Here is a 23,232-nt window from a genome sequence, read left to right on the forward strand (position 1 = left end):
TTAGCCCTATTGAGATGGGGTTCACTCCGCGCCATGAAGGTGTTGACCTGCTATGTGACCTGAGAGAGGGAAAAGAGAGATCACGTCTTTGTGCATTTCTTTCTTTTTCTTTTTTCTTTTTTCTAAATATCCTTCTAAAACTTCTGACAAAAACACCTTTTCTTTTAAAAAAGATGCATAGCCATTTGTGGCCTTGGAGTTTGGATATGTGAAGAGCTAACGCAGTGCACAAACCATCCCCAAGTGAAGGAAGCAATCAATGTCATAGGTGTGACACTGAAGGTATTACTATGACAGTCTCTGTAATCAATGAACATTGTGTAAAAAAAGTATTTTCTTTTTTTTTAAATAATTGCTGGTTATATGGAGCACAATCTGCTGGTTTGTCTTTTCATTGCTTAAAGCACTGACAGGATGCTGCTTAACACACAACTGCTCGGGACTTTTTGTATAGTGTTAGTGATATGGCATTGGCCATCTTCAAAAAGATGTCTTCCAGTTCTGAACCTTTGCATGTAATTAGTAGCTCATTATGTTCAGTGGGCATGGTTCAGACCCTTATGGCACCTGTGAAGTTGCTGAGGATTATATGCACAGTTCTTCAGTGTCGCCAAGGTGGTATCGTATACAAAAGTGCAAAATGGTTGCAAAAATAGCATGTGATTATGTACCTAAAGACCCTTTCCACAACAGACCAAATGAAGGTTACATAGATAGTGTCAAGCCTGCTGTTTCCTAATGCTGATGGTGTGATTTTGCAACATTAACATTTTTTATCGTTTGTATAGATGCAAAATAATATAAAATGCAGAAAAACTGAATGCATTGTATTATATTTGGATATTTTATTTGGCTTTTAATCATCTTTTCTTTTCTTCCAGTTTTCAAATAAACTGGTAGCTCAAGTAGCCTGTGATGTGCTTCAGCTGCTGGTTTCTTACTGGCAAAAGCTTCAGAAGTACGAATCCTCTCTGTCCAGAAAAATCACTGAAGTACGTCAGTTTCTTTAAAAATGTTTGAATGGAAATCCTATGCAAAATTGTCTTAATTCCTTAATTCCTTACTTGAGCTACTGTAACTGTGAGTTTGTTAACTTTTTCTTTGTTCTGCAATTAATGTTAGGAGGTGTACTTGCTGTAGTCCTAGGAGCAGTGTACTTCTCTCATTCGTAGTGATTTACTTCCAAAATGCTCAGTAAAACTTCTCGTTTCACTTGGACATTGATTTACAAGGGCAGTTAGATGCTCCTAAGAGAATTTAACCTTTTTCACACCCTGTTCAAAAGAAGTTCATGCTCTGTCTTTAAAGCGAAAGAATTTAAATGTCTTTCTGGAATTTTGTTTATTTCAATGTAGATCCTTGTGGCCACTATTGCATTTCTTTTGCCGAGTGCTGAATACTCCTCTGTGGAAGCAGATAAAAAGGTATGTCACTGAAAAGAGCAGTCTCCATTCTATCTTTGTGCTGTTCGAGATGATTATTAAATGAAGTCGCTTAGAACCAAAGTCGTATTTTAAACTTTCAAACTCATACCTTTAAGTTTGGGTGAATTTAATAGAATATACCTAAATACTGTGTTACACGTTTCTGTTTAGTTTATAGTTTCACTGCTGCTTTGCTTGTTGGATTGGTGTATGGCATTACCCATGAAAATGCTACTGGAGCCAGTGTCTGCTGGTGTTCTTGAAGATCAACATGCATCCAAAGCTCCTTTACTGGACTATATTTACAGAGTGAGTATGAGGAAAGAATGTGATTTATTGTGTCTGGATGTTTAAAGATGCCTTTCACAGATTCTGTTAGGCACAGAAGCAGTTTAGCAAGCTGTGGAAAATGACGAATTCTTGCAGTGTGGGCAGGAGTCATACAGATGAGAAGTTAAAAACGTAAAATGTTAAGATAAGATCAGAGATGTAGAACAGAGAGAGAAAGGTAAAATGCTTAAAACAACGAGCCAGGGAAAATAATCTTTGCAGAAATATTTGAATTATTTGAAATGGGCTGTAAAATACAAAGTAAGTCCTGAAGCGAGCTGTTAAAGTACAAAATAAGTGCTGACCAAGAGTGTTATTTTTAAAATGCTGTATTTAGACATAGATGGTTTTTGTAGCATGTCCTGGCTTTCACAATGTGAAAATTATGGCGGGTCGCTCCTCATTGAAATTGTTTAAGTGGGTACTATAACGTACACTTTATTACTTCTTCAGTGTCATGCTTGTCTACCTGCAGGTTCTGCACTGTTGTGTGAATGGCTCCAGCACGTATACTCAGCAAAGCCATTACGTGCTGAGTCTGGCGGATCTCTCGTCCAGTGATTACGACCCATTTTTGCCACTGGGGAATGTCAAGAGCTCTGAGCCAGCCCAGTGCCACTCCTCCACGGATTTGGGCAACCTGCTCACTGTTGCCGAGGGTAAGAGAGTTCACAGAGTGTGGTGAGGACCAGCATGTCAGCGTTCAGCAGCTAGGAAATAAAACTTTCCAGGTTACATCTCTTCCTTGAAAATGTGCTTCTCCTTACTGCACATAGCAACTACTCCTTGAAAACTGGGCAGCGCCCTTTTTTAAATGAATTTCAGTTGCCTCTGTAATAGAATGTTACGAAGATCACAGGAGAAAGAAAATGACACTAAGGTGCTGTATAGCGAGACATTTGTACAGAGATAGGATAGACAGAGAAGCTGATTTTGCCTTTGGTACTACTTATAATTTAGTATGTAGAATTAAATTCAACAAATAAGATAAGCCCTAAATCAAACTTCTTTCAGAAGCATGCAGCTGCCCTTGAATTTTTCAGTGGAAATTACTCCATTGTCATAGATAATTCGGTTGTTCTGAGTGATTTGAGAAGAACATGTGTGATTTGGACCAAATTCTGCAGCTGCATAAACATGCCTTTCCTGCTGATTCACAATCTACCTGTGCCTAAAGTGAAGAGATTTTTTTGGATCTAGGTACATTATGTTACTAACTTTTTAAAGTCAACTTAAAAGTATGTGTCCAAACGTATGAAATAAATTATCTCTAAGTGATTTATCATAGAGAGCATCTTTATTTCAAACACTTGTTAAAAATAACCTTTAAAACAATGGCTGTTCAACTATTCAGTAAGACTATTTTAAGTAATTTCGTATATTAATATGCATTAACATATTTCTGCAGAAGAATCAAAAGTACAGATGCAATATGAAGTTGTGCAAGATAATGTTGGATTGGCAGTGATGCTTTAAAATAGTATTTTCAGGTTTTGATACTGTACTATTCAATCTTACAGCTTATTTTCTTTGTTTTTGTGTACGTACTTTGAGTTTTAACAAAAAAGTTAAAAACATTAAAATCTATTCTACACAGATTTCTTGCTGAGTAGGACATGTTGTGAATAGCAGAAAGATAAAGTTATATGTCAGGTACGTTTGTCGTTTTAGGTAGAACAAGATGTTTCTCATCTTGGATGTGCTAGCGCCCTACAAGTTCTTTGGTTTGCTTGTTTTTGAAAAAGATTAATTCAGAGATTTACTACTGGGGGATTCAGGAAAAGAATAAAAAGCCTTTTTTATGAGAGGAGGCTGAAGAATTTTGGCTTTTTGGGGCTAGCAAAAGGCTGAAAAGTTGTTTAAAAGTGCATTAGAAGGTATAAATACCAAGGAAGGAAGAAAACACTATAAACTACAGAAAAATGGTTTTAAACTGAATACAAACAAAAACTGGAAATTAGAAGGTTTCTGGCTATAAAAGGGGTAATACTCTGGAATAATATTCCGGTAGGAGAAGTGGAGGCACAGTGTGACTCAGAGCACAATCCATTTATGAAATAACTGATGTATTTGCCTGCGCTGAGGGGAACATCTTGGGATCCAGAAAGTCTCTTCCTGCCTAATACAACAAACTTTACCACCATTCTGCTAAAGATCAAGGAGCACTGGTTTTCAGTTGCATCTCTGGTTTACCTTTGCTTCTTGTGCCCCGTCCCTCTCTTGCTACGGTTGCTGTGGGGATGACTGTGGGAATACAGGCAGTAAGGAGAAACACCTTAACCTGCCAGATGAAACTGTAGTGACAGCAGGCGTTGTGGGATAGGTGTGCAGGACTTTTTGCATGTTGTATGGAGCCCTGGATATGACTGTAGACTAAATGTCAAAGGGCATGTGGTAAAATAAAATAAAAATGTGTGACAGGTAGAATTTCTTGGAAAGTGATTGTAAATAGCTTCTTGAACAGGAAGGATTAGGAGGACAACTAAGGCAACCTTCTGAAATATGACAGCAATTTGCAGATGCTCTTTTTAATTATCTCTTGCTGCTCATATTGATCTATTATCTTGCCATTGATCATTTTAGAAAAAAGGAGGAGGAACTTAGAATTGATACCTCTAACAGCACGGATGGTTATGACTCACCTGGTGAATCACCTGAGCCACTACCCACTCAGTGGAGGCCCTGCCATTCTCCACAGTCTTCTTAGTGAGAACCGCGACAACTCCTACGTGGAGTCCTCCGAGCTGTCCTCAGAAGTCTTCCGGAGTCCCAACCTGCAGCTCTTCGTGTTTAATGACAGTACTCTTATATCTTACCTCCAAATCCCTGCAGAGAAGAAGACAGGCACTGAACCAGCAGCAGCCCCCTCGGACGTAAGGGTGATTGTCAGAGATATCTCAGGGAAGTACTCTTGGGATGGCAGAATATTGTATGGACCTTTGGAGGGCTGCCTTCCGCGGCAGAGTGCAACAAACGCGTTTGTGGTCTCAGGCAACCCTGAGCACCACTTCATTTCCCAGAAGGACATTTCTCAGGTGGAAGAAGGAGAAGACGCTCTCGACCAATTGCTGGAAAAGATTGGTAACACCAGTCCCGAATGCCTTTTACATCCCCAGCGAAAGCTGAACGAGCCATCGCCGCCACCCTTTGGTGTGAGCTGCGACCAAGAGAATGCGATCACTGAAGCCCTGATGAGGCAGAGCGCCCAGGAAAAAGAGTATATATTTAAATGCAGCTCGGACTTCAGTATGAAGGTGGCCCGTCAAGAAGAACCACGTCCTGCTGAACCTCAAGCGTCCTTTTATTTCTGTCGTCTGTTGCTAAATGACTTGGGAATGAACTCCTGGGATAGAAGGTAGGAAGAGAGGATTTAGAACATGTTTATGGTACTCTTACTCTTCTCACTTCTACCCCAAAACATGTACACACTTAAGAAAGTGAGAATTATATAGCTGGTTGGCAGTCAGAGCATACTTTTGAACTTTTACATATACCTGCTTCAGTGATTATTTTAAATAGACATCTGCAGGTTGTTTATAATAATAACAATAAAAAAAAAAGATCATTTGAATCATGCTAATTTGATTCCCTTCTCTTAGGTATTTTGAATGAGGAAATACTCTGTACTGTGTTGCATTTTCTTTCAAATCTTTTTTTTATATATTTATAGAAAAAGCTTTCATCTTCTTAAGAAAAATTCAAAATTACTGCGAGAACTGAAAAATCTGGATTCCCGCCAATGGTAGGTAATGTTTACTAAACACACTGTCCTGGTTTGGGCTGGGATAGAGTTAAATTTCTTCCTAGTGCTGTGTTTTGGATTTAGTATGAGAAGAATGTTGGTAACACACTGATGTTTTTAGTTGTTGCTAAGTACCCTGCTAGTCAAGGCCTTTCAGCTTCCCATGCTCTGCCAAGTGCACAAGGGGCTGGGAGGGAGTATAGCCGGGACAGCTGGCCAACGGGGTATTCCATACCATGTGACATCATGCTCAGTATATAAATAAGAGGCGTGGTCCAGGAAGTAGTGATTGCTGTTTTGGGCATTGTTCGGCGAGTGGTGAGCAATTGCATTGTGCATCACTCATTTTGTATATTCTATCATTATTATTATTATTATTTTCCCTTCCTTTTCTGTTCTATTAAATTGTCTTTATCTCAATCCACAAATTTTACTTTTTTTTTCTGATTCTCCCCACCCATCCCACTGCGGGGAGCGGGGGGGACAGTGAGCGAGGGGCTGTCTGGTGTTTGGCTGCCTGCCAGTTTAAACCACAACACACACCATTGATAAGGTTAGCGTTTCCAAAGAAAGAATAAGTACATCACCAAAACCTAAAATTCATTAAAATTGCATGTGCTAGCAATACAAATATTTGTATGAAAAATGGATTGTTTGTTTCTAAAGAGTTCTGTAGCCTGAATGGACAAGCTATTTTCACTGGTACTATATACATAGTATACTGGTACTATATACATAGAATTCAAAATCAGTAGCAAGTAATAAGACACAGCAACCTATTTCCTGTTTTCTTTAGCTGGGAGGGGAGGGAGGGAAGACGCTCCAAAATTTTTTGTGACCTTGGCTCAACGCACACAAAGGACTATTTTCTGCAGTGTGATCCCTGTCTCAAGGGCAGTATTTTAAGGGGTAATCTCCATACAACTACTCTCCAGCCAGGTAGTGGCAAGATAGAGTTCTGAATATTCTGTTTTATTTTTCATTGCTTGACATATAGCTCTTTGAAAAATGTCTGCAGCATTACAGAGTTCTGATTTTCTTGTATCCCAACAATTTTCATACCAAATCCACTCAGCTTGTTTTCAAAGAAGCCAACTGTCACTGTCAGCCTTGTAAAAACTTAACCCAGGATCTGAAAGTCAGTAATGTTTTTTCTTTCTTGTATATCATCACCCTATAATTAAAATTCTGTAGGTCAAATTATGCTCCCATTAACACCTGTGCAATCTTTGGCAAGGTTGCACAGATGTAAGTGATTAACCCTGTAATTGGAACTTGGTCATCAATTCTTCTGCTGGTGCATGGAAGGAATAGACTTGGCTCTGAATAGGAATAGACCACAGCTCTCACTGTGGTGTCTCAGCAGTGTGGTTATGGGGAAAAAATTGGTGAAAATACCTTTCTGCAACTGAAATTGAGTGATGTATTTGTGTGCATAAAGGAAATGGACATACGGAATTAAACATGGTCACCTGTTCATAGCTTTTGAGTGCAGGTCATCTGAAAAATTATTTTGAGCTAAAACTTCTTTAACTTTCATTTGTTTTTATATCTAATTACAGCCGTGAAACTCACAAGATTGCAGTGTTTTACATTGCAGAAGGACAGGAGGACAAATGTTCAATACTGTCCAATGCAAGGGGAAGCCAGGCATATGAAGATTTTGTTGCTGGACTGGGCTGGGAGGTAATAGTCATAAATTTAGGCCAGCTAACATACTTGATCTGAAGACCTACGAAAATCAATGTAAGCCGGTTATAATAGGTAAATGGAAAACAAACTGCTTATATCACTGCATATGTTTTAATTCTTCCCCCCCCTCCCCCCCCAAAAAAAAGATAAATTCTAATACACACTAATATTCAGCAGTACTTAAAAGATCACCTTTTTAGCAGAATTCTGTAAATCCACATGCGACTTCTGGATGAATGCATCCTTCCTGTTTCTGATGAACAGGTGGTGCTGCAGTGGACATTTCTGCTTTCTGCATCATTAAGAGCTATAGCATAATTTTACTCTTAATTTTAGCTCCTTTTAGCTCTTCACATGGTCAGACCACTTACCCAACTACGTGACTGCTTTACGAAGAAAAAAAATGTTTGGTTTTAGTTTGCATTGTTGAAGTGATGTGTCAGTAACCTAAATGACATGAACATGTATGGTTTTTGGAAATATATAGTAGCTGCATTTCATGTTTAAGAATTTAAGTGACTTAAGGTCTACAGGGAGAGGTAGCATCCTCAGATTGATGCAGTGGGGAAAACAAAAAGCTTTTGGACACAGGCTTGTCTTCAGAGAGGCATTTCTTCTGAATAATCTTCTAGAAGGTTTTTCTATTTTGTACAAATCTTCAATTTCTTTTGCAGTTTTCCTGATTGTTTATATTTTCTCTGCACTTTATTTCTTGCTGTGTATGCTTTGAGTGGGCTTGCTAAGCCACGCATAGCCCTTAGAGCAGCTGCACATGACAATGCTTTTCCTTCCTTGCTGTTGTTAGCTGGAAGGAAGTTAAAATAGCCGTATAGATAATGACCCAGTACCTAGTTAAGAGATGTTTACTTTTAGTAAATGTCAAGTACAGGAATGGGAAACAGACAGATCTAACACAAAGATCACAGATCTGGAGGGGAAGACTTCTCTTTCTCTGGGATGGCTACAGTATTCTAGAGTGGTAAATTCACCAAGCCTTGATATATAAATAAATACTGATTATTCACCAGTCTTTTCAAATGTCTTCTAATTATGACTTTCAATCAATCAGGTTGATCTTTCAACACACGGTGGGTTTATGGGCGGCCTGCAGCGCAATGGCAGCACAGGACAAACGGCACCCTATTATGCTACTTCTACTGTGGAAATCATTTTTCATGTGTCTACAAGAATGCCATCAGATTCAGACGATTCACTGACCAAAAAGGTAAATAATTTGCTCTGTATTTCAAAACATTGTCTGTAGTCTTCAAGTGCTGAAATTAAAGTTTTTAAAAAACCTGATTGTGCTAACTGGCCCTAGCAGGCCATCTTTGCTGTGCCACATGGTGCTCTGCAGCTAGATTATCTGAATTAAATGGCATCTAAATTCTGGATTCTGAAACACAATTAACATTTCCATGGTAGCCTCAAATACCGCCATTAGTAATAATATTAGCAATAATTTCATTTGTATGTTGTCTGCCTGCCAAAACTGTTGTCGTTTGGTAGAACAAAACAACCAAATGCAGCATAATAAAACCTTACAGATGAATTGTCCAGCGTGAAACAGAAAAGAAAAGAAGTGAAAGAGAAGTGACAAGCATAGTACCAAAAGCAGCCATATTTAAAGCCATTATCCAGTTATTCACAATTCTGACAAGCAGACTCTGCTTCAAAGATGGCCAGAACCCGGCCCAAAATTTTGTTGGTATCAGTACTTAATCATTTGTCTTTCCTAACAAGGAGTGATTTGAGATTATGGTGCTTGCCAACTGCTGCTTAGAGTCAAAGAAGATTTTAGGTGCGTACCAAATCTTTGCCTTTTTAATTAGGACTGGCAACTTGTCCTACATAGGTTGTTAATGTGCCTTAATAATGCTACTACAACCATCCAGTTTACCATGTGATAATACTGTGCTCTGAAAATTATCTATAAATATGTCACTGTGTGATTGTATTGTTGTCCAGTTAGTTTCAAAATAACATGTGCTTTTCCTCGAAATAAAAAGGTGGAATTTCCGATAACCAGTCCTGAAAACTTGCCCAGCATTTAATAGTAAAGCTAGATCCTTTCTTTTTTATTATGATACTGTCATTAAAAAAAAAAGTTAACAAAATTACATGTTTCTCTTTATGTATGCAACTCCTTATCTTTGTGTTAGTGGATTTACATGCTATGGAAAAAAATGTGATCTGAGTACTTTATGATAGAGAAGTAGGGCTGTGGTACACATTAAGAGCTGTATAGTCTCCATGACTTTACCAAGGTAGGACTATCTGTATTTTTATTGATCCTGGCCAGTATTTATCTAGCTGCTTGTTAAAAAGACCAGTGATGAATGCTTTACAGTTTCCCGAGGCAACGTATTCCCATGCTCCACTTTTTGTACCATGAGAAAATTTCTTGTAGCATCTACTTTGCTTCAGTTTAAGCCCATTTATTCTTACCTTATTCCACATGGATATGGAGAACAGATCATGTTGCAGCAGACTTACTCATGTTTGAGAACTGCTACCATGTCTTTCCCAGTCTTATTTTTCCTACAAAAATTGTGGTCGTTTAGTCTAATCTTCCCTTGTAAGTCATAGCTCCTGGATTTTATGGAAGCATAGCAAAGGAGGTGAAATATCATCTAGCTGTTGAGTAATGCATCACCTGGGAAGGAGAGAGCACAGTCTGACAGAGCTACCACAAGAGGAAAAATGGGTTTTAATTGCAAACAGTCTATTTTACTAATTCTTCTAATTCCCTCCCACGTTAGGGATTAACACAGACGTTGAGAGAGTCTGGTTATTCTACTTAATTGTCTTCCCTATGTTTGCTTTAAGAGAATTTCTTCTTTGTGAGAAAGAAAAAGCAAAAGCATTTAGTAGTTGCCAGCCTCCAAGTCTTGAAGTGCTAGGAAACAAGGCCAGCTCCAGTACATATTATCCACAGAAAATACCACAAAGTAATTGCTTTAAGACTTTAAAAAAACCCTTAAATCTGCTATAGGAATGGAACCCTGCAGGGATCAAACTGTGTATTCCTGTAAAGAAGGACAAAGCTCTGAGCAACCTAATGGACCTTGGGAGCTGGCCTCACTGTAAGCGGTGGGTTGGACCAGATGACTTCCAGAGGTCTTTTTTAACTTGTAATCTTCCATGGTTCCATGCTTCTGCACATAACGGTTTCGTTTAATTTGTCACAGCTCTTTTGTAAGCAAGCATGTATTTCTGTGCAAGTTAGTATAGACTTAACGAATTTTACAAAACTGCAGCTAAGAGTGGAGGCAAGATGTATTTCAGAAGCACTGTAAAATTTCTGGAAGATTGATGTTCTCTAATTCTTTGAAAATGCTGATGGATGAACTAGCCTGCATTTGAAACCAGTGTTTTGAGCATGAGTGTATATCCAAACCATTTCTAAAGACAATATTAAATATCCTGCAAGAACTCTTGTAACCCTAGAAGTGTCAATTTCTTGAAATTTCACTTGTGAACCTTAGCTGTGGAGGCTGTATACTGAAATACGTAAAGGCAGGTACATTGATGCTTTATCAACAAAATTCCTCAGTCTGCAGAAGTCCCATGTTGATTTTGGCAGCCTTTGCATGTGCAGACCACAACTGGCATGTGTGCTTGAAAAGAACCACGTGCCTGCCTGCAACATACTCTTAAACAAGAGGAAAATGTATTTATTCCCCCCACCTGTCGATACTGCAGTTGTGAATTCTGCAATACCTGGTAACAGAGTCGTGATCGAATGCAACGTTGCTTCCGAGATCGTGACAACTCTCAAGATCACCACAAGTATTTTAATACTTCCCCTTGCTCACTAACAGTTAGTGCATGCTGGGCCTAAGTCCTCACCTCAGATTATTGGGACGGTATGTCCAGGTTAAAAAGATCATTTTATATTTATTACTTCTTTCCTTTAATGCTTCTTTTGCATAGCAGCGTGTGAGAGGAAGGCAGATGACGATGTTGCCATTCAGAACCTGCTCCATTTTAATGCTTGCTGCGATAGAACTATATATGGTGTTAGAGGACAATATTACCGGGAGGAGAAAATTTTATCATATTGCCAATCAGGATGCAATGGGGGCCACAACTTTTTTTTCTTACCTTCCCCCTGCTTTCATCAGATAGGGTTGCATGGATACTATCTGGGATCTAAGGGCCCCCTTATCTCTGAAATCGTTATGTCATTTCTGTGGTTTCTTCTCTCCTTATTTTGCCTACAGACAGGCAAAAAGAATTCAATACCAATCAGTGTGCTTGGCTCGCAAGCTCCAGAGCTGAACAGAAGGTCTTACCACCTGCTGGCCAAGGAAGTAGTACAGCAGGCCATAAATTCTGTGGGCTGGGGAATTAAGCAGATGCGGTAATTTTACTTAAATATGTTATTATGGTTCTTTACTTTTACTGAACACAAGAGGATAAATTCATTCTGGTATAAATTCACAAGAATACGTGCACTTCCACGGAGGATGAACTTGGCCCCTTATTTTTGTGCAGTACAGTTGTAATTTGCAGTTTGTATTCCTTTATTTGACGTATATGCTGACATATTACATTGCTCATTCGAGAGGAAAAAAAAAAAAGAAAGAAAAAAAAAACACCTCTCCAAATAAGTCTTAGCCCTGAAAGAAATCTTTTCTAGTGGAATAATCAAAATTCAGCTGATATCTTTTGCTGCTGTAGGGTTCAGCATCATTGGTTCTAAGCTTTTTTTTTATCTGGCTGTCTTGTGGCAAGAATGAAAATCAATCATAGTAACAGCATCCTACCTTCCCCTGTTGTCTTCTACATAAATTGTACCTAACAGTTTAAAAATGAGCTGCAAAATTTTTAAGTGATTTATTCCGTCTTCGCCATTGTCATAGCAGAACTTTTTCAATTCAGAAATCTGGTTGCAACCCCATACTGAACTCTTGCTCCTTCGCTGCAGAAATTTGTTAGCTAGAGCTAGATTAGATTTTTAGCGGCTAATCTAACTGCTGTAGGGGTTTGCAAAGTGGGGACAGAGCTGTGCTATTGGATTTGTCCAATTCATTTGACTCCAGGACTATAATTGCACTTATGTCTTACAAGGCTTTTATAGCCTAGGGCTGGCGAGCAGCAGAAAAACAAATTGGCAGTGATACAGTAAGAGTGAAAGGGAATGAAAGGCACACATTATCAGTCTCCAGGCAGCACTGTTCTGGCAGGAAGTTTCTTGGTTAATTTACAAATAAAACTTAGATTTTAGGATGGGTACACTGTCAGCCAGACAATGGGGATGTCAGGCCCGACTGTTACTTAGCAAAAGTAGCAGCCATGCCTCCCCAAAAGCAGAAATTCTTCAGTCAAACAGACGACTCCTCTCTGGAGCCAGCTGGCTGTGTAATGCAATTAGCAGGGAAAGGAGGTCAGGCCATTAGGTGTGTACCGTGACCAGTGTCAGCGGCGGCGTGTTGCCTGGCAGGCAGCGTGCAGCCCAGCCGAAGCGGGCAGCCTGGAAAACTATTTGCTCAAGCGAAGGGGAGCGGCGGCGCTGGGCGAGCCTCCCAGCACGGAGGCTGGCTGCGCGGCTTCTGGAGATGCCGGCTGCGCTCCGACGCCCAGATTGGGGCTGAGGAAACGCAGACCAGATATGATTAACGACAGCGTGATGCACGTCAGAAGCTATACATTGACCCAGCTTCCAGGCGCTGAATGCTCGGCGTAGCTGAGACATCAAGCCGTGGCTGTGTTTGAGCGTGTGCAGCTGAGAACGTATATATTTTGTTCATGTTGGCGAAACTGTGCAGGCTAAAAATTCATGCACTGTCAGCTCACTCAGGGAGGAGAAGCAATTGTAGTTTCAAGAGCTGCCTTCCCTGAACATTTGTAGAGAGATCGTTCGAGTCAGCAATAAACTTAAAAAATCTGACTACTTGTAGTTGAGCTGGTCTGTTGTTTGTTTTTGCTTTTTAAGATACATCTTATTTCCTGGCTGCTTTGGGATTTTTTTAATGTAGTTTTTTCTTTTTTTTTCCTCACCCCTAAACTGCATGGAGAGCATAGCGTAGGACTCTGGCTCCAAATGCATCATCTGTGTTGCTTTGGACCTTTAAGCAAAACTTGCTTATGTCCTTCAAGTGCTGAGTCTACCCCATAGCATATATTTTGAATGAGCGATACAGGAAAATAGCAGCTGGTTTGTTGTCACTATAAGATTATTATAATGTTTTTTATCAATGAAATTATCTTTCAAGAGCAAATATTTTTGAGTAATACCAACTTTATATTTGTAACATTATGCCTTATAAATGTGATGGTTAAGGATATATGACTTCAAAACAATGACGGGTAGTAACTCAAGCTTTAAAAGGAGTTACTAGCATGCGATGAGGGTTGTAGCAAAGGTAGCAATTCATGATCACACAACGTTTGCAAGATTTTGAGCTCATAGCCATCACTTCCTGTCTCAAACAAGCACAGCAAGCCTCGGTTGATCTAACTTCTCCATGTTTCCCAAATTTTGTTCTCTTGGATGCGATATAAGTATGAAGTGTTTTGGGATTCGTCAGTATGAAAAGTGTTTGGTTATTATCAGAATAGTTCCCTGTGATTTAAAAAGGGTCTCTTAAGCAGTATTTGGACATATTTTGATTACTGGTTTTATAGCGGTATGTGCTATTTATCACTCCAAAAGCAATAGGAGGCAAGGCAGTACAGAGCCTTTTCTTCACGGTTTGTTTTTGTAGAAGGAGGAGCTGTGTTCAGTTTGTGAATTGCCCTGCGCAACCGGACAATTCCATCACCTTACAGAATTCTGTTTCCATATTTATTTGTTGGGCTTTTTAAAGCAGGGGTTGCTAAATACTGCTGTTGTGGGCTTTCTCTGTGTTGCGAAGCTAGTGCCAGAACTCACTCTCGTATCAGGATGTGTTGGGTTCAGCCTGATACGTTGTGGGCACTGCTTACAAACACATCGCCGTCAGGCTGCTCTGAATACAGCTGGTGTGAGCTGGGTCCTTCCTGCGCTCAGCTTTCATAGGAAATTACAGCTCAGCTTCGGCTGTGTGCGGAATAGCCTTGCCAAACACTTAGATCCTCAGTATGTATAACCTGTTGTGCACAAAGTCTTGTAGCCAGACAGATTTTTGGGTTTTTAAGACTAAACTTTGCATCTTGCTTTTAATCGCTTTTAAGGTGACCTAGCTGCATCTGTTCACAGAAAGTGAAATCAAGATTTTGTCGTACATGTAAATTACTGCTTAGTTTTGTAAACTAAAAATGTTTTTTATTTGTAGGTGTAAATAAAATACAACTCTATCTTCTGTTTCATTTACAATAAACTGAGAATCTAAGTCACTCTATGAACTTAGCTTTATTTTACTCTGCTAGAGTATAAACTGTAAGCAAAGTTCATAGCTTTACTTTTTGATTCTCATAATGTATTATGTTTTTGCCATGTTTCTCTTACAACTAGGATACAGTTTGCCACCCAGTATGTAGGAGTGAAAGTCTTTACTTTTAAAGGCACTACCTGATTCTGAAGAGGGAAAATTCAGCAGTACAATATAGGCTGATACAAGGCGTGTTGAGATTACTTAGTTGTTATTTAGCAATGAATATCACTACCTTTTTTTTTTTCTTTCTTCTTTTTTTCCCCTGCACAGAGACAGTGAAGAAGGCAGAGCTACGTTTTGGCTTCTTTGTTAGGTCTATTGTGCACATTGTTCCAGGGGCTAGCACCAAACTGGGGGGGTGGTCTTTTAAGCTCTAAGTGGGACTTAAATTCTCTTTATGCTTTGGGCTGGCATTCTGCATGTGGATTAAATTTTAACTTTAGAGCTTACAGTTGAAACTATTGTGCGTAGCTTGTACATGATTGCCAAATACTTTTTGCCATCTGTTAGATCACCTCCAGTTCCTCCAATAACAAAGCAAACACACAGGCTTTCAGATGCATTTTGTGTATGTCACATTTAAATTTTATCCATATTTTATGCAACTGTGCTCCAAATAAAAAGGTAACTCCCACAGTATTTCCCATTCTTCCATTGCCCAGATATTTTGCTTATGTTTTCAAACAAAAGTCCTCTCCAGACAGAGTCAGCAAGGAGATATTTGTAATATAATAAATTCAGTAATAGTGGTTCATGATGGAAGGTTTCTTGACATCCTGAGTCAAGGCATTTCATATTTCTGTGACAGCTACATTATTTTAGCTGGAATATGATGTTCTGTTCATTTTTCCGTCTTAAATTATTGTAGGTAATGTACATTTACATATCGTGCTAATGGCTAGTTTGGTAATTACTTAATTAAGCCATCAGACAACAATGCGTTCTGAATGAAGCAAATTATTTAGCTGATCTTTTCATGAGCAACTGGAGAAAAACAATATTTTAACTTTTTCTGTTATGAAATATTTTTACTATTGAGCATTGTAATTCAATTTGTAAGCCATGACCCCTCATAAACTGTTGTTATCACTCTGATTAATAAAGAGCCAATTTGCTGTTGCAGCTTCGTCACTTGGGAAATGATGAGGTTCACATCGTCTGGTCTGAACACACCAGGAACTACCGCAGAGGCATTATACCAACAGATTTTGGAGATGTTTTAATTGTTATTTATCCAATGAAGAATCACATGTTTTTCATAGAGATAATGAAGAAACCAGAGGTACGTTTTGACTGCTTTATTGGATCTATCATATGTGTTATGCAAGTGACCAACAGTTTTGTTGCTTAAATAAAGCTCAGTGTTTTAAAGTTTGGGGTTTTTTTTTCCAGTAAGTATGAAATATAATCAGTCCATCTCAGTTTAAAAGTATGCTGAGCAATGAGCTTTTATTTTAAAACTAGAATTATTAATAGCGATCGAAATGACGACTAATTAATTTTATATTCATGCTTAGCACTTAAAGAAATATTTCAGAATTCTCAACCCATAGGAGTTACGGTACAAAGAGCAATGTTTAAAATCATTGTGAATTTCCAATGTGAGGCAATAAAAGCAAAATAATAAAGATTTAAGTTCCTCATTTGCTATTAATTCATCCCATACGGTTTGGTTTCTGTTGTACATATGGTACCGTGCATAACCTCACAGGTTTTTGAGACCGTCGTCATAATCTGACTCAACAGGATGATGTAGGCATTGGATATCCTTACATCAAACAAAGTATTTTCTGTTTAAATCATTGTTATGCAATCACATTTTAGACATTTTTTGGAAGTAATGGATTTTTTTCTTTGCAAAATGTCAGGTGTGGGTGTATGTACATCTGTGCATATGTATAAAAAAAGCTACTTTAATAAATGCTTGTCTGGTACATTATGGATACAAAAATGTATATAAAATATACTTCATTAAAATAATCAGTGTAATAAATACCATTTCCCTTATATGAAGGACAATATTTATCCAAGAGAATAACCAGCTGTGGAAAAATGCATACATCAGATGACATATTTACCAGCTGTATACAATATTTTTTGAGTTGTGAATGACGGAGCTATTACATATTAACAGTCATTGGTTTGCCAGTAGACGTTTCAAACTTGCAAATTTTTTATAAATTGAAATAGAGGGGTTTTTTTCCTACACTTGATTTTGAGCCCCGCAATTTACTACTTGGGAATTTTAGCTTTTAATGTTCCATCAGGAAAATCAGAACTTAGTGTTATGAACGTGCTTGAAAATTCTATGAACCAATCGAGAAAAGCTATGTCATCTTACATATTAGTCAAAAATACCCAACGGGCAGAAAGAATAATAGCTAACTGGAAATTTAGTGTTATCCCTACATTTAAAGTACAAACCATTACAATGTAATAAAATTAATCCAGACATTTCCAGGGCAAGTGTGGCTGACCTTTTGTTCACCAGCTACTGACCCCAGGGTGAATGAAAGAGGCTTGCAGAGAGAAATGTCTGTTGTTTGGCTTCAGTCCCTGGTATTTAAATTGCATTCCCTAATCAAATGAAAAGGCTGTCCTCTCTATCAGGTTACAGAATCCATGGCAACATTTGGCCTTTTATATACATAATGTTAGCCTTTTTGTTTGCATCTAAGTAGAGACACCTGGAGCAATGTTAACATTAACCGATTTAGCATTAATAGCTTCATTATATAAGAATTTCTGATCAGATAGCTGTTACTTTTGTTATATTGCTTCAGCTTGTATTGTTTTCATTTTTTATCTCCCTGCTTGGCAACCGGGCAATGATTTGCAAATTTTTTTTGTCTTGATTAATTAAGCAATATAATTATCAGGAACCGTGATGCAGTCTTTGCTCGACAAAGCTTCTGAGAGAAGACAATAGTAAGTCTGTTAGTGTGAATGCATTCCACGCGTCACAGATGCATGAGGATATTCTGAACAATGAGACGAAAAGCTGCCTGCAAAAGAGGACAAAGAATGCCAGGCAGACTCTACACACTGCACATACCGCCAGGGACATACTGCGGGTTCCCTGGGACACAGATGCCTCGTTAGATTGCAGCTAGTCATCAGAGATTAATTCTCAGCCATTTGGTACAATAATTTACCCATTCCCCACTCTTTTAACTAGTGCTGCTTGCTATAGAGGGGAAGTCTTTGTGCTCAAAAGGTTTATTTAACCTTGCCTACTTTTACTGCGTGCAACAGAAATAATTATTTTTTTCCTGGAAATTGTAATGAAGCAGGTGTTTGCAATGGGCTGAATATTAATTTTTGTTTCATGGATAACTTCCATTGTCATTTGGGGTACTCAAGGAAGGGGATATTTCCCTGTACTTTTTTTTAATTTAGTCCTGTCAAAACATAATATATTTTTTGTAACCATTCGAAACACTGTTTTCCTCAAATGGGTATTTAATACCGTCTTACAAAAAAGTACTGAGCAGGGAGCATGTCCCTATGCAGTCAGTTGGTCTCCCCCTCGAACTCCTCGTTGAGGCAGAGCCCCCTGTACAGATGGAAGCTGACGATATGCGAGTTCCATTGACTTTAATGACCCTCGGTGTGGCCGGTAGATCTGCTCGGGAATTAATAATTCCAAGCTTTGTGTCCACGCGGGCGTATGGTCCGGTTGTGTGCTCCTTGTTTCGCAGCGGGCTCTGCGGACCCCGAGCCTGCCGGGGAGCGGCGAGGCCTGCTGGCTCCGCTGCTGCTGCAAGGCAGGGCAGCGGCGCCTTTGCAGCTCTGCAGAGGGTTAGCCCCGCGCATCGAGAAGCTGGGAACCAATTTGGGCAAATGCTGCTCTTGGTTCTGGTTTCGTGTGCCTTACGCTCGCTTTTCTTTGGTAATGTAAAATCAGTCACTCATACAAAGTCACTTCCATCCTTTGCATTATTTTCCTTTTCCATCTGCCAGTGTTTGCAGACTTTGGGTCATGAAAAATGTGTACTTTTTGACAAAATATGTGCCTAGGACACAGTTCTCGAAAGAATCTGTTTGATTACTTGAAACATGCTTGAAAAAAGCATGTTCCCCAATTTCATGAAAGTCACCCCGAAGAGCACCCACTGCACTCTTATCTCTACGCTGTGGGGACAGAGTTCGGGGATGCTAAGGAAAGCTCTCAGTTTTTAGGGTTCAGCATGAATTAGCCTACTTTTCTGTTTAAAAGGAGTTTTAGAGTAAAGCATGATTTATTGGAGTTCAACTATTAAAGTTTCAGAGAAAACAATTACTAAACTTTTTGTTCTAAAACGCCAGACAGATTGGAGATATTTTTGATGAATTTGCTGGAGAGTGCCCACTGAAAAGATTTTTTTTTTTTTAAAATGTGAGCATACATATATATGTGTATGTATTTATATACACACATATATAAGGTGTATAAAATACACACACACCTTGTCTATATTTTAAGTATATAAATTCTGTAATACTGTGTTAAGAAAATTTACCACACTCCCTAGACTCCAGGTGGTTTTGAAATAGTGAAACAAAGTCCTGAAAGCAAAAATTGCTTGTCAAAAAGCCTGACAATGAATTTCCCTGTACAGTGGTGTATGTAAGTGCTAATCTGACTTTAAATATCTGGTATTTCTATGTTGGTATAATTTTAATACTAGTATGTACTTAACCTCATTATTTGTACTTCCATAAAAATATAGTTTTACATTTTTTTCCTCCTTTTGTCAATACTTTTAAACAGACTATGTGTTAAAAATTTTACTTAGAAATGTTATTGCTTAAAGAGGAAAAGCTTGCTGCTCTAGAACATTACCGCCTTGGTGGCATAGATTTTCTTCCTGTCACCTTTCTTTCCAACTGCCTAGATAGTAATGCTAGCATTAAAAAAAAAAAAAAGGCAGAACCACTATGGAAACATTTTACACTAATCTATTTTTTGGGGAATGGGTAATTATTTTAAGTAAAGGAATGACAAAATAACTGTGTGAAAAGACAGCTGTCATTTGCAGATGTTATATTAAAACCAAACTTCTTCTGTAATTCATTGCCACTTCTAATTAGAGGAATTCCCTAGATGCAGGGGATTTATATTATTCCCTTTGTCCATTTATTGAATGACTGTCACAGTCACCCACAAGCAGTTGCAGAAGAATAATAGAGGGTATTTATTTATGTGATAAGCCTCTGTACAGATGGAAAAAAATCCATAGCTTAAATATTGATAATTGCTGCTAGCTTCTGTTTATGGTTTTGGTTGGGGTTTCGTTTTTGTTTGTTTGTTTGTTTTTGTTTTGTTTTGGGTTTTTTGTTTTGTTTTCTTTTTTTTTTTGTTTTGAGTGTGTGAAAGGGAAATGAGTTTCACTACTTGCAAATACTAAAATTTATTATATATTTAAATATTAAAATTCTCTGGGTTTGACATGGCAAAGTCTGTTACGTGCATGCACCTCCAGACATACTTCACTTTTATAAAATGTCTCTTTTACCTAGTGTAGCCTTTATCTGAAGAGCCGTATGTCACCAAATGACATTACATGGTGGTTTCCTCTGGAGGTAACCCTGAAGGAACAGCATTTTAACACCTTGACATGCTATGCTGGGATAGACCTGTCTGTGCCTCTCCCAGCCATGTTTACGGGGCACTGCCTCTGAGAGGTGGTGGTTTTCTGCCATCTCCTCTGCTTTCCACAGACCTCGTTATCTTGGATCAGCTCAATTTTTTTTTTTCCTTCAGTGAAGTCCATGGAAAGAGTTTATAGAGATTATCTGAAACAAATACTTCTTTGCAAAAGCTACTGCCAATGTCGGATTCAGCCAGTGAATCAGGGTCTCCTGTTGGGATGCAAGACAGAAAACAGCTCTTAATATCTACTCAAAATGGAATATCAATTTCAAATTCATAGACGAATTTTGTTCATACGTGTAACAAGCTCATCTTTACCCAGTTGAATATTCTGTGAAATGCGCATATACATGTAAAGTGTACTGATGGCAATTATGGAAGATTTAAAAACCTAGAATAAAAAATTGGGGCATTAATATCACACTGGAAGTTCCAGTGTGGAAAACAATGTGGTCATACCGTTTTATGGCAAAATAATGTGCCGGTCTTCTATAGTGGGTCTGGTGCTTATTATTCCAAATGTCAATAATATAATGCAAGATACAGTGTGCTGTGCTAGCAAGGGTGCCAACTGACCGTGCTGACCTGGCTGGCAATGGCCCTGCCGCTACAGCCCGCGGAGGAGGTTTGTCACCGTGTTCTTCTGCTGTACTTGGAGGAGTCTCTGTGCCGTGATCTAGAGGGGAGACCTAGAGCAAGCTAACACTTGCAATGTGACCGAATAACTTCACTGTCTAGAGCGGGGCAGCGTGAAAGTTGCCTCCCCTTGCCCCCCTGGCACCTTTCTCAAGCAGCAGATGCCTTGCTGTGAAAATCCCCTGGGAGTCGGGCATGTTGTTTCTGTTTGTGATTTTGGAAGTTGCTCCCATGCTCTACACTAACCTTTCAGCTTCCATTGGCTGGGCTTTACATGTGTTGTTTCTATTTTGGGGTCCGCAGGTGCCATTTTTCGGTCCTCTCTTCGATGGAGCAATCGTGACTGCAAAGCTGCTGCCAAGCCTCATATGTGCCACGTGCATCAATGCCAGCAGAGCTGTCAAGTCGCTCATCCCGCTCTACCAGAGCTTGTATCCTTTCCTCCTGCTGGGGCAAGGCTCCCCTTGGTAGGGTTCTTGCTTCTGAATGTTCTTCTGTGGAGAGGTAAGCTTTAGTGAAAATCCTTCCCATTTGATTTTATTGGAAAAGGTCAAAGCTTTCTTCATGTCAAGCTCAGTGTTTTCAGTTGTTCACACCCAGTTGCCATCCAGTGTTTTAAAAATAAGATCATAACATCACAAGACTGTTCTCACCAGCAGCTTCAGACAGTCTCGCTGGTGGTGGACTTAACACTGATGCTTTGAAGTGTAAGTAATGATAATACTCAATTTTCTTTCACGCTAATAGAAGTTACCTACAGCGTATATTAGGCTAAAACACAGAGCTCAACTGTATTCTTACCTTATTCAAAGAAGTACTCCAATTGACTTTACTTGGACTTAGTACATTAATAAGACGAATGGGATTTGGCCTCAGATACAGATGTTTCAGTTCCCGAATTCCAGTTTTATTCCAGCCATGTCTGTATTTGGGCATTTTCAGAACCTATTTTCTAACAGTGCTGGAAGATAACTAGATGGTATGCTTCTCTGTTACAGAAATTGTAGCATAGACTTTTATTCTTGTGTGATATACAGACTAATAGCATTATTACTGGATTTCACTTATTCTAGGATTTTCTTATAATGCCATAATTATGCTAGAAACATTTTATAGTTTGTTTTGTTAATCATATCACTTATCTCAGGATGAACACTCACTGCACTTTGTTTTCTTTGGGGAGCTTTTGATTTGAGTATTTTTCTAACCATATGACTTTGAGAAAGAGTTTGTAAATGAAATGTTTTGATCTTTGAAAGAACACTGATTAATTAGTTTGAGACACATTTTTAAAACACAAAATATCCTCAAAATACTGGTTTTTTTAAAAAGGCTGAATTTTATCCAGTATACTTTGCAAAAGTTGTCAGAAATTAAAAGTAGCACTGTGGTTAAATAAATTTGTATTTTATTCACTTCATTGTGTGCTCGTTTTAAAACAAAGACAGTTGGTGGTTGTTGCGTAAGTAGTTGAACGCAATACATCAGCTGCAAAACCATGGCAGTACCTAACAGATGATTCAAAACTTGCCAAGTTTTCCACTTTTGTTTGATGAGAGAAATCTAGCTAATTACTAAAATTCTTCTATGCAGAATTTAGCTTAATCCATCTGCTTCTATAGTCAATGTATAATAATAAAATAGCAGCGTAGTAAAATTAACATAAGCAACAGCGGTTACAAGAATGAAGAGCTCCTGTTGCCTCTTACTGCTATCCCAGCACCTCGCTCCCGGTCGGAGTCCTCTGATTCCCGATCCCGCTCATCTTTTGGCTTGTGACATTTTGTGGGCGAGCAGTGCTCACCAGCCTGCTGTGCTCCTGCTTTCCGACGGGGTCTCCCTCTGGGTCCCTGCTTGTCCCCAGGGAAGCATGAGCAGCACAAATATGATAGCACATGCCACCTCTCAGCATATGTTTGAGGTCTAGCTGAAACAGCATCTGTCCCCAGATTCTTTTCTTCCTTTTTTGTGCCTGCTTTTGCACCAACGATATCTGTAGTGAATCAACTGCCACTTGTCTGTTTGATAAATGAAAGTGGATTGAGAAACTTCTGAAACTGGACAAAGATAATGTGGTGGGAAGATCCCTTCAGGATGACACTGGAGTGGGAGAGAAAGCTATCCACAGCTCTTACTATAGAGGATGAAACACTTTTTTCTTACAGCAACGGTCAACAAAAATTACTCCCTCTAAGCACAAAGATACACTAAAAATTTCTAGCGAGCCAGAAATTGGAATGTAAATGTAAAGATGTGTAAAGGTGGTGTTTGAACCTGTCCGACGCAGTAACACTGCTTTCCAGCTCCCAAGGGTGCACGCGCAGTGAGTGACTTGGCTCTGGTGTTTGCTTTGCTAACTGCTATGAGGAGAACAGGGGGAAAGCAGACCCCGCAATTTGAGCATTACTGAAA

The 23,232-nt window shown here is 38.9% G+C and overlaps 1 protein-coding gene across 9 annotated transcripts in view; it reads left to right on the forward strand.

Annotated features, from left to right (window-relative positions):
* The window catches only part of RALGAPA2 (Ral GTPase activating protein catalytic subunit alpha 2), a 135,695-nt gene that overhangs the window by 63,827 nt on the left and 48,636 nt on the right, over nucleotides 1-23,232 (forward strand). For 7 of the 9 annotated variants that reach the window (XM_075147889.1, XM_075147890.1, XM_075147893.1 and 4 more), the window contains 11 exons: nucleotides 174-282; nucleotides 882-992; nucleotides 1,356-1,424; nucleotides 1,596-1,733; nucleotides 2,230-2,413; nucleotides 4,338-5,109; nucleotides 5,425-5,496; nucleotides 7,059-7,182; nucleotides 8,258-8,413; nucleotides 15,673-15,831; nucleotides 21,124-21,251. In XM_075147889.1, the coding sequence (XP_075003990.1) occupies nucleotides 174-282; nucleotides 882-992; nucleotides 1,356-1,424; nucleotides 1,596-1,733; nucleotides 2,230-2,413; nucleotides 4,338-5,109; nucleotides 5,425-5,496; nucleotides 7,059-7,182; nucleotides 8,258-8,413; nucleotides 15,673-15,831; nucleotides 21,124-21,251 (2,022 nt within the window). Of the gene's footprint in view, nucleotides 1-173; nucleotides 283-881; nucleotides 993-1,355; nucleotides 1,425-1,595; nucleotides 1,734-2,229; nucleotides 2,414-4,337; nucleotides 5,110-5,424; nucleotides 5,497-7,058; nucleotides 7,261-8,257; nucleotides 8,414-15,672; nucleotides 15,832-21,123; nucleotides 21,252-23,232 lie in introns of all 9 variants that reach the window. The other 2 variants (XR_012673287.1, XR_012673288.1) reach the window with 2 other exon arrangements.

The sequence above is a fragment of the Calonectris borealis genome, chromosome 3 (genome assembly GCF_964195595.1).
Source record: "Calonectris borealis chromosome 3, bCalBor7.hap1.2, whole genome shotgun sequence".
Classification (NCBI taxonomy): Eukaryota; Metazoa; Chordata; class Aves; order Procellariiformes; family Procellariidae; genus Calonectris; species Calonectris borealis.